This window comes from Rhinopithecus roxellana, chromosome 20 (genome assembly GCF_007565055.1).
Source record: "Rhinopithecus roxellana isolate Shanxi Qingling chromosome 20, ASM756505v1, whole genome shotgun sequence".
NCBI classification, from domain to species: Eukaryota; Metazoa; Chordata; class Mammalia; order Primates; family Cercopithecidae; genus Rhinopithecus; species Rhinopithecus roxellana.
This window is the reverse complement of record NC_044568.1, coordinates 71,056,248-71,073,424: the sequence shown is the minus strand read 5'-3', so window position 1 is coordinate 71,073,424 and position 17,177 is coordinate 71,056,248. Positions and strand designations below refer to the sequence as shown.

The 17,177-nt window shown below is 56.1% G+C and overlaps 1 protein-coding gene, 1 long non-coding RNA gene and 1 other non-coding gene across 8 annotated transcripts; 1 reads left to right on the top strand and 2 right to left on the bottom strand.

Annotated features, from left to right (window-relative positions):
* The first annotated feature begins 10,308 nt into the window (after window positions 1–10,308).
* Window positions 10,309–15,803, top strand: RAB26 (RAB26, member RAS oncogene family). 6 transcript variants are annotated; one of them, XM_030924283.1, is made up of 9 exons: window positions 10,309–10,655; window positions 11,579–11,689; window positions 13,271–13,312; window positions 13,398–13,464; window positions 13,559–13,611; window positions 14,489–14,554; window positions 14,658–14,714; window positions 14,815–14,891; window positions 14,990–15,803. In XM_030924283.1, exons 1-9 carry the CDS (start codon window positions 10,461–10,463, stop codon window positions 15,090–15,092), a joined length of 771 nt encoding a protein of 256 aa, XP_030780143.1. In that variant the 5' UTR covers window positions 10,309–10,460; the 3' UTR covers window positions 15,093–15,803. The 6 variants fall into 6 exon arrangements, with proteins under 6 accessions (XP_030780143.1, XP_030780141.1, XP_030780145.1 ...); XM_030924281.1 differs by having other exon boundaries at window positions 10,313–10,655; window positions 14,640–14,714; XM_030924285.1 differs by having other exon boundaries at window positions 10,321–10,655; window positions 13,392–13,464; window positions 14,844–14,891.
* Window positions 15,804–16,465: 662 nt separating this feature from the next.
* Window positions 16,466–17,044, bottom strand: LOC104681539. Its single transcript, XR_750592.2, has 2 exons — window positions 16,814–17,044; window positions 16,466–16,587 (listed from the first exon to the last, which is right to left on the bottom strand). It is a non-coding gene; the product is annotated as an uncharacterized LOC104681539 (long non-coding RNA).
* On the bottom strand, window positions 16,694–16,776 carry LOC115895341. Its single transcript, XR_004055548.1, has one exon. It is a non-coding gene; the product is annotated as a small nucleolar RNA SNORD60 (small nucleolar RNA).
* Window positions 17,045–17,177: the final 133 nt, after the last annotated feature.

Below are 17,177 nucleotides of genomic sequence, written 5' to 3'. Positions count from 1 at the left end.
ACTGAGGCCAGCCCGGACAACAGAGAGAGACCCCATCTCTACAAAAAATACAAACAAAAAATTAGCCAGGCATAGTGGAGCTCACCTGTGGTCCCAGTTACTTGGGAGGATGAGGTGGGAGGCTCACTTGGGCCCAGAAGGTCAAGGCTGCAGTAAGCCATGATTGCACCACTGCACTACAGCCTGCATGACAGAGTGAGATCCTGTCTTAAAAAAAAAAAAAAAGAGAGAGAGAGAGAGACAATTTTTTTTTCTTTTGAGACAGAGTCTCGCTCTGTTGCCCAGGCTGTTGGAGTGCAGTGGTGTTAGCTCACCGCAACCTCTGCCTCGCAGGTTCAAGTGATTCTCGTGCCTCAGCCTCCTGAGTAGCTGAGATTACAGGCATGTGCCACCAAACCTGGCTAATTTTTGTAATTTTAGTAGAGACAGGGTTTCACCAGGCTGGCCAAGTTGGTCTCTAACTCCTGGCTTCAAGTGATCCACCTGCCTCGGCCTTCCAAAGTGCTGGGATTACGAGCGTGAACCACCATGCCCAGCCAAAGAGACAATTTTTTTAAGTCAGTAAAGATATAGAGACTTTGAGTAGCACAGTTAATAAACTGTAATGTACACAAAACAGGGCTTGTTAACTATGTTGGCATTACAGATGTTAGGCAAGGTCAGAGGAAAAGCTTAGATAAGAACGTGGCCTTTGGCCGGACACTGGCTCACACCTGTAATCCTAGCACTTTGGGAGGCCGAGACGGGTGGATCACAAGGTCAGGAGATCAAGACCATCGTGGCCAACGTGGTGAAACCCCGTCTCTACTAAAAATACAAAAATTAGCTGGGTGTGGTGGTATGTGCCTGTAATCCCAGCTACTCAGGAGGCTGAGGCAGGAGAATAACTTGAACCTGGAAGGCGGAGCTTGCCGTGAGCCCAGATCGCACCACTGCACTCCAGCCTGGGGACAAAGCTAGACTCCATCTCAAAAAAAAAAAAAAGAAAAAAAAAAAGAACGTGGCCTTAACCACCACCGCCCCCTAGAGGCTCTCTTGGGTACTTTCGCTTGCTCGCTGCACCAAATCTTGAACCCAGATCACAACTGAGGCTCCCACAAGCACACCCTAATTCAGGGATTCCCACCTGAGTAGAGAGGCCTGAAGAACCATCCGAAGAGGGTCACAGGACAGCTGGACACCCTGACAGCCCAGATCACTGAAAGGTAAAGATGGAAATAATGGACTGGGCACAGTGGCTCATGCCTGTAATCCCAGCACTGTGGTAGTCCCAGGTGGGAAGATCATTTGAACCCAGGACTGGGAGACCATCCTGAGCAGCATAGTGAGACCACCGTCTGTACAACAAACAGAAAAATTAGCCAGACATGGTGGCACGTGCCTGTAGTCACAGCTACTGGGGAGGCTGAGGCGGGAGGACTGCTTGAGCCCAGGAGGTTGAGGCTGCAGTGAGCCATGATCACACACACCACTGCACTCCAGCCTGGGCAACAGGGTGAGATGTTGTCCCAAAAAATAAATAAATAAACGAAAAAAGGGAAGTGATGGATGTGTACCTTATCTTGATTGACGTGCACCCACAATGGTTTCATGAGTGTACAGATATGTCAATACTTATCCAATTCTATACTTAAAAAATGTGCAATTCACGAGAGATCCTGTCTACCCACCCCCCCAAAAAATAAACTAAATAAATGCCTGGGTACAGTGGCTCACGCCTGTAATCCCAGTACTGTGGGAGGCGGAGATGGGTGGATCACTTGAGGTCAGGTTTTAAGACCAGCCTGGCCAACATCGAAAAACCTCATTTCTACTAAAAATGCAAAAATTACCTGGGTGTGGTGGTGCACACCTGTAATCCCAGCTACTTAGGAGGCTGAGGCAGGAGAATCCCTTGAATCCGGGATGGGGAGGTCGCAGTGTGCTGAGATCGTGCCACTGCACTCCAACCTGGGCAACACAGTGAGACCCTGTCTCAAAAAATAAATAAATAAATAAAAATTAGAGCATACATAAATGAATAGGCTGGGTGGAGTGGTTCATGCCTGTAATCCTAGCACTTTGGGAGGCCAAGCCAGGCAGATCACTAGAGGTCAGGAGTTCAAGACCAACCTGGCCAACATGGTGAGGCCCTGTCTCTACTAAAAATACAAAAATTAGCAGGGTGTGGGGGCACCTGCCTGTAATCTCAGCTTCTAGGGAGGCGGAGGCAGGAGAATTACTTGAACCCTGGAGGTGGAGCTTGCAGTGAGCCGAGATCATGCCACTGTACTCCAGCCTGGGCGACAGAGCGAGACTCCATCTCAAAAAAAAAAAAAAAAGAAAGGAAATGAATAGTAATGAGCACACATCATAGAAAATCTATGGGGATGCAAAATTATACATGGAGAGAAATGGATAACATCACTTATTTTTATTAGCATGAAAAAGCAAGCCAATATATAAATTAAGTATTTATTTCAGCATTCTAGAAAAACTGTAAAATAAACCCCCCAAAAAAAGATGGAAGGAAATTACAAAGTAAAGAGCAGAAATTAGTTATTTTAAAAGAAAGAGTAGGGCCGGGCGCGGTGGCTCACAACTGTAATCCCAGCACTTTGGGAGGCCGAGGCGGGTGGATCACAAGGTCAGGAATTTGAAACCAGCTGGTTAATACGGTGAAACCCCGTCTCTACTAAACAAACAAACAAAAGAAACAAACATAAAAAAATGCATAGAATTGATGAATAAAATCGAGCTATTTAACAGATATAGTTACTCAGATTTTTCTAGAAAAAAATTCTGGTAAGTGTGACTGAAAGAGAAAAAGAAAATATGGGACATTCAGATGAAGAATGAAGGTTTTTTTCACAGAGATGAAAAAAGTTGAAAACTAAAAAAGAAAATTATGTGCGGCCGGCACGGTGGCTCATGCCTGTAATCCCAGCACTTTGGGAGGCCAAGGTGGGCGGATCACGAGGTCAGGAAATCGAGACCATCCGGGCTAACACGGTGAAACTCCATCTCTACTAAAAATACAAAAAACTAGCCGGGCGTGGTGGCAGACACCTGTAATCCCAGCAACTTTGGGAGGCTGAGGCAGGAGAATGGCGTGAACCCGGGAGGCGGAGCTTGCAGTGAGCTGAGATCCGGCCACTGCACTCCAGCCTGGGTGACACAGCGAGACTCTGCCTCAAAAAAAAAGAAAATTGGCCAGGCGCGGTGGCTCAAGCCTGTAATCCCAGCACTTTGGGAGGCCGAGACGGGCGGATCATGAGGTCAGGAGATCAAGACCATCCTGGCTAACACGGTGAAACCCCGTCTCTACTAAAAAATACAAAAAACTAGCCGGGCGACGTGGCGGGCGCCTGTAGTCCCAGCTACTGGGGAGGCTGAGGCAGTAGAATGGCGTGAACCCAGGAGGCGGAGCTTGCAGTGATCTGAGATCCGGCCACTGCACTCCAGCCTGGGCGGCAGAGCGAGACTCCGTCTCAAAAAAAAAAAAAAAAAAAAAGAAAGAAAATTATGTGCAATTGTTTGCCTACATTTTTGAAATCTATATGGGATGATTATATGTTACAAACTGTAAAAACCAATTCTAGGGAAAAATAAAAACCCAAATAAACCAACAACAAAAGAACACATTGAAAACGTATCAAAAGCCATGTCAGGTAAAGACACTTAATCCAGATCTTTTTGTGGACAAGTTCTATCAAATGTGGAAGAATCAGGTAATTGTGATTTAATTTAGACTCTTAGAAAACAAGGCTGGGCACGGTGGCTGATGCCAGTAATCCCAACATCTTGGGAGGCTAAGGCGGGAGGATCACTTGAGCCCAGGAGTTCAAGACCAGCCTGGACAATAGTGAGTCCCCCACCTCTACAAAAAACTGAAACATAGCTGGGAGACTGAAGTGGGAAGATTGCTTGAACCCAAGAGTTCAAGGCTACAATGAGTCAGAACCGCACCACTGCACTCCAGTCTGGGTAACAGAGTAAGACTCTATTTCAAAAAAAAAAAAGGCCGGGGCAGTGGCTCACACCTGTAATCCCAGCACTTTGGGAGGCCGAGGCAGGTGGATTACCTAAGGTTAGGAGTTCAAGACCAGCCTGGCCAACATGGTGAAACCCTGTCTCTAAAATACAAAAATTAGCCGGGCGTGGCCGGGTGCGGTGGCTTACACCTATAATCCCAGCACTTTGGGAGGCTGAGGTGGGCAGTCACGAGGTCACGGGATTTAGACCATCCTGGTTAACACGGTGAAACCCTGTCTCACTAAAATACACACACACACAAAATTAGCCAGGCGTGGTGGCAGGCACCTGTAGTCCCAGCTACTTGGGAGGCTGAGGCAGGAGAATGGCCTGAACCCAGGAGGCGGGGCTTGCAGTGAGCCGAGACTGCACCACTGCACTCAGCCTGGGTGAGAGCCAGACTCCATCTCAAAAACAAACAAACAAACAAACAAACAAACAAAAACTTAGCCAGGTGTGGTACTGGGTGCCTGTAATCCCAGCACTTTGGGAGGCCGAGGCCAGTGGATCACCTGAGGTTAGCAGTTCAAGACCAGCCTGGCCAACATGGTGAAACCCTGTCTCTACTAAAATACAAAAATTAGCTGGGCATGGTGGCAGGCACCTGTAATCCCAGCTACTCAGAAGGCTGAGGCAGGAGAATTGCTTGAACCCGGGAGGTGGAGACTATGGAAAGTTGAGATTGAGATCACGCCACTGCACTCCAGCCTGAGTGACAGAGCAAGACTCCGTCTCAGAAAAAAAAAAAAAAGACAATACAAACATTGCGAGGAAAACACTTGGTGCAGTCCGGGGTAGTCAGTGATTTTTTTTTTTTTTTTTTTTTTTTTGAGACAGAGTCTTGCTCTGTCGCCCAGGCTGGAGTGCAGTGGCCGGATCTCAGCTCCCTGCAAGCTCCGCCTCCCAGGTTCACGCCATTCTCCTGCCTCAGCCTCCTGAGTAGCTGGGACTACAGGCGCCTGCCATCGCGCCCAGCTAATTTTTTTTGTATTTTTAGTAGAGATGGGGTTTCACTGTGGTCTCGATCTCCTGACCTTGTGATCCGCCCGCCTCGGCCTCCCAAAGTGCTGGGATTACAAGCGTGAGCCACCGCGCCCGGCCGTCAGTGATTGTTATGGTTATGCAGGGGTCTGTTTTGTTCATCGACAGGGATCCCCGCACCTGCCATGAGGCCATGTGTGTCACTCTGAGGCTGCCAGGAGAGCCTGCAGCCAGGAGCCCTGATGCTGACCCCTCCAATGGCTAAGCGGACGCCCTTACTCAGCTCAGGGGCAGGAAGCCAGCACTGCTGAGAGCAGGCGACTGGCTCTGTAGGAGTGAGGATACCGCTCTGACAGCCACAGAGGCGCACATGACTCCCCTGTTAGCTCATCTTCTGTGTGGCAGATCACCTCTGCCACCTTCCCCTCTGGGAGCACCTGACTCACTGTGATCACACCTGCAGGCAACAAAGGGTCCCCATTCGGGTAGGGATAGACACGTGCTTTTCACGACCCGCCCGGCAGGGCCTCAGTGCCACCATGTGAGCAGGCTGAAGGGAGGTGACCTCTTAGGAGGACACCAGGTTGCTGCATGCCTGGACACCAGGGAGAGCTTACCTGTGACGTCACCCACGTGCTGGGGTGACTCAGTGCTCCTCTCTCGGGTGGAAGTCGCGTTCAGTGCTGCCGCAGTTCCTCCGACGTCTCCATGGCAACGTTCACGCGAATTTGGTAGAACATAAGGTGTTTGAGCTGGAAGGGACCTCAGAGATCGGCTCCTCCTGCCCCCTCATATCATGGAGAGGGGAGCAGGCCCAGACAGGGAATGCGACATGCCCAGGGGCACACAGCAAGCTGCGGACCCTGCAGAGGGCACAGACTGCTGAGCTCCAGAGGATAGTCTTGGGAGGTGCCCTGGGGGCATAGCCAGTGGGGGCTTTGCCACTCCCTGGCTTGCTAAGAGCCCCCTGAAGTCCAGCCCAGCTCTCTGCTGCTCAGCCACAGAGCTCTCCCTCCAGTGTCCGGCGGGAACAGGAGTAGGCAGGACAGGGCCCTGTCCTCAGGAGGCTCACAGACTGGTACAGATGCCATGCAGCTGCTGGGGAAGGGCTGGTGAACATCCAGGGAGCCAGAAGTGGGGCAGGAGGAGCCAGGGCAGGCTCCCTGGAGGGTGGGGCTCCTGGCAGAGCCTGGAAGCCTGAGGAGGCCTCACTCATACCTGCACCCCCTCTCCCGGCACAAAAGGGCCAGCCTGAGGGCCCCACTCTGGGGCAGAGTGTAGGGAACATGCTGGAAAATGGGAGCCAGAGACAGACTGTCCTGGTCCATGGGTCTCAGGGGTCGTTGTGGCTGGGGACTCACAGCATACATCCCTCCAGACACCCAGAACAGTCAGAAGGCACTGGCAGGAGTTAGAGGGCACAGTGTGAGAGTGCCAGGGGGCCGGGCCATCAGAGGGTAGCAGGAGCGAAAGTCCCAGAGCAAGGCCCCAAGGAGACCCAGGGTGCTCCCTCCCTGGAGGATAGGAACCTATGGAGATCTTCCCATCCCTGGCAGAGTCAGCTCTGCACCAGAAGGGTTGAAGGCTGTAGCACCCCTCCCAGGGGAACACGGACCTCACTCTCCACCCCCAGCTCCCAAGGCCCATCTCAACTTCGGGCCCTGTCTCAGGGACCTTCCCTGGCCTACAGGACTCCTCTCTTCTCCAGGTCTGAAGATGCCAAGAAACTGGACATCCCAAGGCATCCCTGCTGACCTTTCCCACCATGCTGGTCCCCGCCTTGCCCTCGCTGGCCCCTGCCTTGTGCTTGCTGGTCCCCGCCTTGCCCTTGCTGGACCCTGCCTTGTGCTTGCTGGTCCCCGCCTTGCCCTCGCTGGCCCCTGCCTTGTGCTTGCTGGTCCCTGCCTTGCCCTTGCTGGCTGCCTGTTCTAGTTTTTTTTTTTTTTTTTAGATGGAGTCTCATTCCGTTGGCCAGGCTCGAGTGCAATGGTGCAATTTCGGCTCACTGCAAGCTCCGCCTCTCAGGTTCACACCATTCTTCTGTCTCAGCCTCCCGAGTAGCTGGGACTACAGGCGCCTGCCACCACGCCAGGCTAATTTTTTTTTTTTTTGTATTTTAGTAGAGACGGGGTTTCACTGTGTTAGCCAAGATGGTCTCGATCTCCTGACTTCGTGATCCGCCTGCCTTGGCCTCCCAAAGTGCTGGGATTACAGGAGTGAGCCACCGCTCCCGGCCACATTTAATCCATCTTTCATCCACCTCAGCATCCCACTGGTCTCCGCCCCATGGGCATGGACTCTGACCCTCCCTTCCCTTTCTCCAGGCCTACAGCTTCTTTCCTGAAGGTCCTTTCTGTTCCTATTACCCCTCCCCTGGGTGACTGCAACCCCCATGAACTCATCCCCAGGCCCACAGGATCCACCATCCATCCCCTCCTGCCAGTCCCCGGTATTCCTGTAGCACAGTATCCTCTGTTGTTCTGCTCAAAAGCCATGCACATCTCCCTACTTCCCGCTGTACAATTTCCAAGCTCCTAGGAATTCCCTTCCCAGCTGACCCCGTCCTACCTTACCAGCTTGATTACCTCCCATTTCCTCCAAGGAACTGGACTACACTTCGGCCACCTCAGCACAAAGTGCCCACCTGCTAGTGCTCTCAGCCTATACGTATTCACTCCCTCCACCCGGGGACTTTCTTTGTCTCTTATGTCAGACTCTAGCTCAATCCTCAAAGCCCAGTGCAAACCCTCCCTCCTCCAAAAGCCTTGCCCTCACTACTGATCACATTGTCTTAAATCTTTGTTAGCAAGGCATATCCTCCTGAAGTGAAGCCTGTGTTTCTACATCACATTTCTTTTTTCTTTTTCTTGTCTTTTTTTTTTTTTTTTTTTTTTTTCAGAGTCTCGCTCTGTCGCCCAGGTTGGAATGCAACAGCACAATCTCAGCTCACTGCAACCTCCTCCTCCTGGGTTCAAGCGATTCTCCTGCCTCAGCCTCCCGAGTAGCTGAGATTATAGGCATGTGCCACCATGCCTGGCTAATTTTTGTATTTTTGGTAGAGACAGGGTTTCACCATGTTGGCCAGGCTGGTCTCAAACTCCTGGCCTCAAGTGATCTGCCTGCTCAGCCTCCCAAAGTGCTGGGATTACAGGCGTGAGCCACCGCACCTGGCCTCTTTCACCAATTTAACAACTACTTATGGAGGCCCAGAGCTGGCTGCTGGGGACAGCAGTGACCAAGACAAGCTGCTTCCTGTGCCCAGAAACCTTACACTCCAGAGGGTGAAACAGATGGCAAACACAGCAACTAAGAGACGTAATGATCAAAGATTACGAGGCCTGCTGGAAGCCAAGAGAGGGGTCTGTGGTGCAGGCACCCAGAGCTCCCCATTTTCAAGAGAAACCACAGACTTGGATTTTTACGTAAACTCTAATTTTAAAGGCTGCCAGCGCAAGCCCGTTTCCTCTGCTCAGTCAAGGCTCCCCTCCCTGCCTGGCCTCCCACTTTCTCCGGCGCGCCTGCCTCCTTCTCTTCCTGGGGGCCCCATCCACACTCCTCCCCCTGCAGGATGCCCTACTTGCACCCAGCTCCTCCTGCTGCTGCCTACGCCCTGGGGATACCTGAGCAGCAGCTGGCAGGAGGGACTCCACTGGACTGGGAGTCCACTGCCCAGGACCCTGGGGCCAGTGCACAGCAGCTGCTGAGGCCCCCAGCTCAGACCCTGGGCCAGCCATCCTGAAGGAGGCCTTGTAGGGGGTGGACACTTGGAGTCCCCAGAGCTGCAGCTGCAGAAGCCAAATGCCTCTGCCCAGGCCCAGTGCACACACACTGGGGGTTGGTCTGGAAGAGCTGGGGGGCCAGAGGAGTGAGACAAGGAAGGGAGGCCTGGCGGGTTCTGAGAAGGCTTCCCGATTTGCCCCCCCAGCTCTGCCAGGTCCTTGGGGATTGAGTATACAAGGATTTCTGCCTTGGGATGGTTTATGTTCTCTGGAGCTGGAGTTCCCAGGAGCAAATCCTAGCTCTGCCCTTCCTAGCCTGCTGACCTTGGACAGCCCTCCTTGCCTTTCTGAGCCTCAGTTTCCCCATCTGGACACTTGGGGCAGCACCCACCTTGAAGGATAACTTTGAAGAGGTCATGTGCCTGGCATGCAACAGCGTGTGTAGCGGTGTTCCACGGCCTCTGCCAGGCCCTCTCGAGGAATCACTCCACTGGGCACTGTCCCTCCATCTGTGTTTTCTCAGGCCTCTGACCCAAGAGGCAGTTGATTGTTTGGGCTCTGGGCACTGCCAGCTGGGAGGAAGCAGGCCTCTGAAAGGCCCAAGGTCCTGGTGACAGCTGTCACGTTTCCGGGGACAACCGGGTCATCTCTCCAGCTCCCAGAGAAGCACCAAGAAGCCCCCGCATGCCAAGGACACCACCCCTCTGCACCACTGTGCCCCAGCTCTGACCACGGCAGTCCCATCTTCTCTGTGAGAGGGGCTGAGAGAGCTCCAGTCAGCCCAGGCTGGGGAGATGGGTCTGCCCGGGACCAGCTTAGGGTTTGGAGAATCAGCCCTGGCCACCTGAAGGTCCGAACCTGGAGGGGAAGGGCAAGGGGCCAGGCACACAGCCTGGACAGGGGCCTCTGCCTTCCACCTTTCAGACCCTGAGGGTAGAGTCCCATGGGAGGGGACCCTCAGGGGGCCAGGGGCTGGCTGAGACAGCGACTTCCTCTTTCCCGCGGATCCCCAGGCGTGCGCAGCAGGCAGAAGCTGCGGGGGAGATCGCCACGCCCCCTGTGTCCTCCCGGTGACCAGCTGTCACCCGAGTCCAGGGTGCTTGTCCCAGTAGCCGGGCGTGTTTGCCAAGCGAGGGTTGGAGCTTCCGGGACCCGCCTGCCCTGGAGGGGACGGAGCAGCGAAGGGCAGCGGGCCAAGCGCCAGGCATCTGGAGCTAAGGGAACAGAAGCCCGCAGTTCCCGTCCATGGGGGCCCTCTGCCCCAGCACCCACATCTCAGGACACCCCCTCCTCCCAGGTCTGGCAGTCCAGTTTGGAGGTCACCGAGCTGGGGTGGTGTGCAGCCAGCAGAAGGGATTCAGGATCCTGGGGTGATCCCTGGCTCAGGCCTGCCACCTCACAGCTGGCTCTAGACCCCGAGGCAGCCCCGGGCACGAGTCATGGTCGGGGGACGGGGCGGGGCCCGGGCCTCCTGACCCGCCCCGAGCGGGGGTGTATTTGCATGTCCCCGCCCTGCGCACAGCATTGGCGGCGGCGGCGGCGGCGGCGGCAGGAGGCAGGGCTTGAGTGGCTGTGCGCCCGTGGAGCGGCGGGGGCGGGGCGCAAGCCGGGCGCCCGGGATGATGCCGCCGCCGCCGCCGCCACCGGGGGAAGGGTTCGGGTCCGGGTCGGGCTCGGCGGGCGCAGGGAGCGGGACGGCCTGGGGCACGGTGGCTGCAGCGGGAACACACTGAGTGCCCGCCCGCCATGTCCAGGAAGAAGACCCCCAAGAGCAAGGGGGCCAGCACCCCTGCTGCCTCCACGCTGCCCGCCGCCAACGGGCCCCGACCGGCGCGCTCCGGGACTGCGCGTCCCGGCCCCGACACGCCGCCCAACGGGCCCTTGCAGCCCGGCCGGCCCTCGCTTGGCGGCGGTGGCGACTTCTACGACGTCGCTTTCAAGGTGAGCCAGACACCCGCCTCCCAGTCCAGCGCAGCAGGTGGCACCCGGTCTGAGCCAAGGGTTGGGGGTCAGAGAGGGGGTGCAGGGCCCGCGGCCCCAGGGCGCGGAGCCGACGCGGGAGGCACCCCGTGGGGCTTGCACGGTGCATCGTGCACACACACAGCTGTCCATCCCAGGTCTGGGGAATCCAACAGCTGGCGGGGCCTGTCCTCCACCCCCAGCCGGCATGGCGGCACAAGGGGTCCTGTGACCATCAGTGCCCTGCCCGGGGTCTCACCATTTCCCATATGCTGCCCTCCCTCAACCCAGGGGCTGTGGGCCTTTTTTTTTTTTTTTTTTTCCGCTGGGGGGAAGAGGTTTGCCAGATGGATGGGGAACCCTGGGACCCCAGGCCAAGGCAGAGGCTGTGTGGACTTGGCAGGGGGCTGGGAGGACCATCTTTAGGTTTGGTAGCACAGGTTTTGGGGAGAAGGCCTGACTGCCCCCTACCTGCACCCCCCCTCCCATCCTCAGACTTGGTCCAGGTCCCTCCTCAGGTCGAGACCTGACCCTAATGGGGCAAATTCCTCTTGAGCCTTGATGGGGTCATGTCCCTACTGGGATGTGGAGAAGCCCCCAGCAGAGGCCTCCCCAAGTCTCTTAGGAGGTCCCTAGCTGCCACCCCATCTGCTCCCCTCCCAGATGAAGCCTGCTGTCCACTGTTGGGGGGTATGGACGTTAGGGAGGGTCCGGGATGGAGGTGGCTGCCCTCGTTCCCTACTGAGATGGCCACTGTGCAGAAGGACAGAGCGGCCCCAGCATTTCAGAGGTAGAGGCTGGGTGTCCAGCCCATCGGGGTCCCTGGCTCCGCTGAGCCTGCAACCCCTCTGACCAGGTCAGCTCAGGGCAGACCGGACTCCCCCTGACCCTCCTGCTTGTCCTAGGTCATGCTGGTGGGGGACTCAGGCGTGGGGAAGACCTGTCTGCTGGTACGATTCAAGGACGGCGCTTTCCTGGCGGGGACGTTCATCTCCACCGTAGGCATTGACTTCCGGGTGAGTGGAGGCCCCGGCCCGGCCCCACATCACCCCACGTCCTGCTGGTACCCCTGAGCAGCAAGTTCTCTGTGATCCCCGTGGTACTGACAGGCTCAGGCAGCCTGGACCCCAGGTGGAATGCCTTAGCCACCAAGCTGCCCGCCTCGACCCCCCAACACCTGGGCTGGTGGCTGCACCCGACAAACATAGTTGCCCTGTGCCAGGGGCTGGCATTACCCAGGGACCATATCCTGTGCCTTGGGGGAGGTGGATGCTGCTGCCTACAGGGTGATGGGTCAGAGGAAGTCAAGGGGCATGTCCACTTGGGGCCAGCAGTGCTGCCTCAGTCCAGGGGCCTTGCCGGGCCCTAGGAGCACGTGCTCCCTGCAAAGCCTGAGCCAGGGTGTTTCCAGGGTTTGCCTAGGGGAGAGGACCCTGCCCTTGGGTGAGGAGGCCACCCCCTCCACCACCAGCCCAAATTCCTCGTGCTGAGGTGTTGTCCTGTTCTCAGCAAATCTTAAGTTTGCATTTTTCTCACCCTTTAATTAGAGCCAGTTAGAGGGAGGATGGAGGGAGGGCTGTCCCAGGGACAGGAAAAGGGGCTTCCTCCAGTCTGGGAAACTGTTGTCTACCCTGTCTGGGGGTTCCAGTTCCCCTCAAGTCCTCTGAGATGGAGAGAGAACTGAAGTGCCTGAGGGGGGCAGGCCAGTCCTGTCTGGTCCCCACTTCCCCACCTCCCTCTTGGCTCTCGGGTGGGTGGTAAGAGGTGAGGCCATTTGGTTCACACTGTTGTTCAGGGTGCCAGGAAGGCGGTGTCCTCCCCAGCCCAGCAGATGGCCCTGCCTGGTTCCCGGGAGACCCAGAAGCACTCTGACAGCAGGAGCTCAGGCTGAGGGAGGTGGCATGCGTTCCAGCTGGCCCGGACCTCAGGCTGCGGCTGAAGCCCCCCGCCCCCACCCCAGCAAATGGACTGGGGCTAGACCACTCCCTGCCTTACATCTAGTCCTTAATTGGGAGGGCCCGGCCCGGGACGCTGCCAGGCAGTTCTGGGATCTGTGGTTACTGCCTTGGGTCCGACAGGCCCAGGCCCAGCCCTGACAATCCCAGCAAGAAGAGGCTTGGAATTTTTTATTCTTTTGAGACAGGGTCTCACACTGTCGCCCACGCTGGAGTACAGCGTTGATCATGGTGGACGCAGCCTCCAAATTCTGGGTTCAAGCCATCTTGGGAGTCTTTCAAATTAGCAAAAAGAGCTACTGGGGAGGCTGAGGCATTGCAGCTCGTTAGTTACTGCAGCAGCCATGTGACTGGCACCCATTTGCAGATGGGGAAACCGAGGCAGTGTCAGTAAGAGGCCTGGTGGGGTCATGAGTTCAAATAAGTCAGCACAAGAGCTGTGGGGAGAGGCCTGCACTTGCAGGTGTGGATGAGGCCAAATTGGTTTAAGGGAACCCTGCAGGGGCTGGGCTGGACCTGGGAGCTGGGAGGTCTTAGGGGACGGGAAGCTGGGTGGGGAGGAGAGCCATGGGACTCTGAGGGGGGCTAGTGGGGATAGAGGCTGGGCCGGGCCCTTGCCAGAGCTGCCTGGTTCTGTTTCAGAACAAAGTTCTGGACGTGGATGGCGTGAAGGTGAAGCTGCAGGTAAGGTGACTGGCAGAGGGCAAGTTGGGGGACAGGGGATGCCAGGGAGGGGCTGGACAGTCTGACCAGTGCCTGTTAGCTGCAGATGTGGGACACAGCTGGTCAGGAGCGGTTCCGCAGTGTTACCCATGCCTACTACCGTGACGCTCATGGTGAGCCCCTGGGTACCCGGGCTGGTTGGGGGGGGCGGATCTGAGCACCTGAGGGTGCAGGTGATGGTGGATGTCCTCACTGCCCTGTCTCCAGCTCTGCTGCTGCTCTACGATGTGACCAACAAGGCCTCCTTTGACAACATCCAGGTCAGTGGCCTTCCTGGTGGGGTGAAAGGGTCCTGATAAGGCCTGACCCACCCCAACCTCCTTCTGGTAGATGGCATCAGGGTTCCAAAGGACCCCACTGAGGGTAGGGGGAGGGAAATGACAGCCTTCTGGGCTGGAGGTGGCCCAAGTGGACCTGAGTGCCATTCCAGCTCCCTTAGCAGAACCCTTTGTGTTAAGGGACCTGTAAGGTGGGCTTCCCTATGTGGTACACGGGGGGTTATCACTTCTAAAGACAAGTATCCTGGCCAGGCATGGTGGCTCACCTGAGGTCAGGCGTTTGAGACCAGCCTGGCCAACATGGTGAAACCCCATCTCTACTAACAATACAAAAATTAGCCTGGTGTGGTGGCACACACCTGTAATCCCAGCTCCTCAGGAGGCTGAGGTTGCAGTGAGTCAAGACTGCCACGGCACTCCAGCCTGGACGACAGAGCAAAACTGTCTCAAAAAAAGAGAATGGGCCTGGCATGGTGGCTCACACGTGTAATCCCACCACCTTGGGAGGCCGAGGTGGGCAGATCATGAGGTCAGGAGTTGGAGACTGGCCTGGCCAACATGGTGAAACCCCGTCTCTACGAAAGATACAAAAAATTAGTTGGGTGTGGTGGTGCGTACCCTGTAATCCCAGCTACTTGGGAGGCTGAACCCTCCCAAGGTTCTCTGAACCCGAGGAGAACAGCTTGAACCCAGGAGATGGAGACTGCGTCATTGCACTCCAGCCTGGACAACGGGGAGACTCTGTCTCAAAAAAAAGATGAAGACAGGTGCCCTGTACACCGTGACCTGGAGGGCCAAAGTTCTGGGGCACAGGGCAAGCCATGGAGGGAGCCCCAGCCTGGTCTACTGCGTCCCACAGGCCTGGCTGGCCGAGATCCATGAGTACGCCCAGCACGACGTGGCGCTCATGCTGCTGGGGAACAAGGTGGGAGGCCCGGTTGTCCTCACCTGGGTCACAGGGCAGGGCAGGTGAGGGGGCAGGGGCCAACCATGGGCCAGCTGTCACCAAGACCCTGTGCCTGGGCCAGGTGGACTCTGCCCATGAGCGTGTGGTGAAGAGGGAGGACGGGGAGAAGCTGGCCAAGGTGAGTCAAGGCAGGGGGGTGGTGAGGGGTTGCCCCTGGAGGCCATGAGCCTGGGCTGTCCCCGCCAGGCCACCACCTGGCTGGCAGTAGCTGTTTACAGGAGTATGGGCTGCCCTTCATGGAGACCAGCGCCAAGACAGGCCTCAACGTGGACTTGGCCTTCACAGCCATAGCAAAGTAAGTCCTGCCAGTCACCAGGACTCCCCCAGCACAGGGCCTGAACCCTCTTATTGGAGTCCAGGCCATCGTGTCCCCTTGTCACCCCCACTCCGCAGGGAGTTGAAGCAGCGCTCCATGAAGACTCCCAGCGAGCCACGCTTCCGGCTGCACGATTACGTTAAGAGGGAGGGTCAGGGGGCCTCCTGCTGCCGCCCTTGAACCTGGCTGAGCTCAGTCCTCTGGAGGAAGCCGCCGAGCCCCCAGAAGGCTGGACAGTCTCCAGGCCCTTCTGACTTTGTTGCCCAGTGGTCAATACCAGTGTCTGTTTCCAGGATCCCCAGGTCAAGCCTTGCCCCTTCCTCCTCCCAGCAGCAGTCCCAACAAGCAGGCTTCTGAGAGCCCGTGGCCCACACACTGGCCACCGTGGAAAAGCAGTCTTCTGCACAGGAGGGGGCGCGGCATGTGGACAGACTTTGCCACGGTGCTCTGCTGCCCCCTCCTGGACACACCCAGGTGAGGGAGGGCTGGGGCTGGCACCACGCAGTGCCTAACCCTAGAAAACCCATGTCTTCACCTGCACACACTGCTCAGGCAGGTAAGGGAGGCCGCCTGCCCACGCCTGGGACAGAGGGCTTCACTGCTAATCACATCGTGCATCTGTGTGTCCTGGGAGCTACCTGGTCCCAGTCCACCCTCTAGGAGGCTCTGGCTCAAACAGCAATAGGGTCTTCCTCAGTGACCTTGGAGGATGCCTGTGGCCTTGTGATAAAACGTGGGAAATCACAGAAACGCCAGAAAACGACAACTGCCAGCCCGACCTGGCCACAGCTGAGGTCTGTGATTTCCCAGCACGCTCCACCTTGCACTCAACTTGGCCTGTTGATTGCAAGCCTGTTTTCAGTCCTAGTGAATAAAGTTGTGTTTTCTGGAGCATCTGTCTCATCTATTGAAAAAAATCCACTTCTAGAGCAGATGCTAGAGTTTGAGAGACTCAGCAGGGCCCAGAACCCTCAGCAGGTGTGTGGGTATCACTCCCCCATGGCTGCCTCCCTAGAGAGGAACATGGGAACCCTAGGTGGTGTCAACTTCCCTCCACAGATCTCAAAGGCCTCTCTGGACTCACCCTGGGGCAAAGGCATGAAAAACAGTATTTGGCTGGGTGTGGTGGCTCACACCTGCAATCCCAGCACTTAGGGAGGCTGAGGCGGGCGGATGACCTGAGGTCAGGGATTTGAGACCAACCTAACACGGAGAAACCCCGTCTCTACTAAAAATATAAAATTAGTTGGGCATGGTGGTAGGCGCCTGTCATCCCAGTTACTTGGGAGGCTCAGGCAGGAAAATCGCTTGAGGCAGAGGTTGTGCCATCGCACTCCAGCCTGGGAAACAAGAGTGAAACTGTCTCAAAAAAAAAAAAAAAAAAAATTACGGGCAGAAATGGGGAAGGCAATCCCAAGAGATGGAAAGTCACTGGTAACAAGTTTCCGTTCCGTTTTCACGTCTCTACACTTTTCCAAAATTGCCTGTGGATGAGTCAGACCTCCGGGGTGCCAGAAGAATAGGAAAATAAAGACACTTGCGAGAAAACCGAATCAACTCACTACCTTTGCTTTATTGCTAAGCACTTCAATCGACACAACGCCCACCTTACCGCTCGGCCCTCCGGATTGAGGTTTACTTAGGTTCAAAATTTGCAACCGGCTGGCGACGAAACCTGAAAGTCAGACAGCGCCAAAATGTAGACGTAAGTCCCCACTCCCTCGTTTTGGGCAACACCTGTTTCCACTCTCAGCCCGTCCCCGTCAAGAGTCAGCACCCCCAAGCCTCAGTCTTACAAAATAATCAGACTGCACGTGCAGTTTTCATACGAGGTGTCAGAAGTCAAAGCAATTCATCACAGGCTTGGAGAACAGGGGAACCCAGGCCCGGCCCAGTCTTACCTGCAGGTAGCTGAGGGTCTGAGATTCAGGAAGAAACGTTTAAACACTAAGGGACAAAGTGGAGCCTAGGCCAAGGCTGGACGCCCGGGGACCAGGCCGGCCTGCAGCTTTCAGGCCGCCCTCAAAGCCACGCTTGCGGCCCAGGTCTTCCCTGGATCTTAGCACATGGCGTACGAATTAAAACAACCCTCACGCTTCGCACTCGACCGCAAAAGAATGGAGGTGCGCGAGGCTCAAGCTTTTATAGAAACTTTCCCACCTCTGTCATTGGGCTATCCTGGCGGAAGGGCCCGCCTTCCCTTGCCGCTGGTACGCCCGCTCCCTACTGCGTTGTTTCCACCAATCGTACCGTGGCATTTCTTCT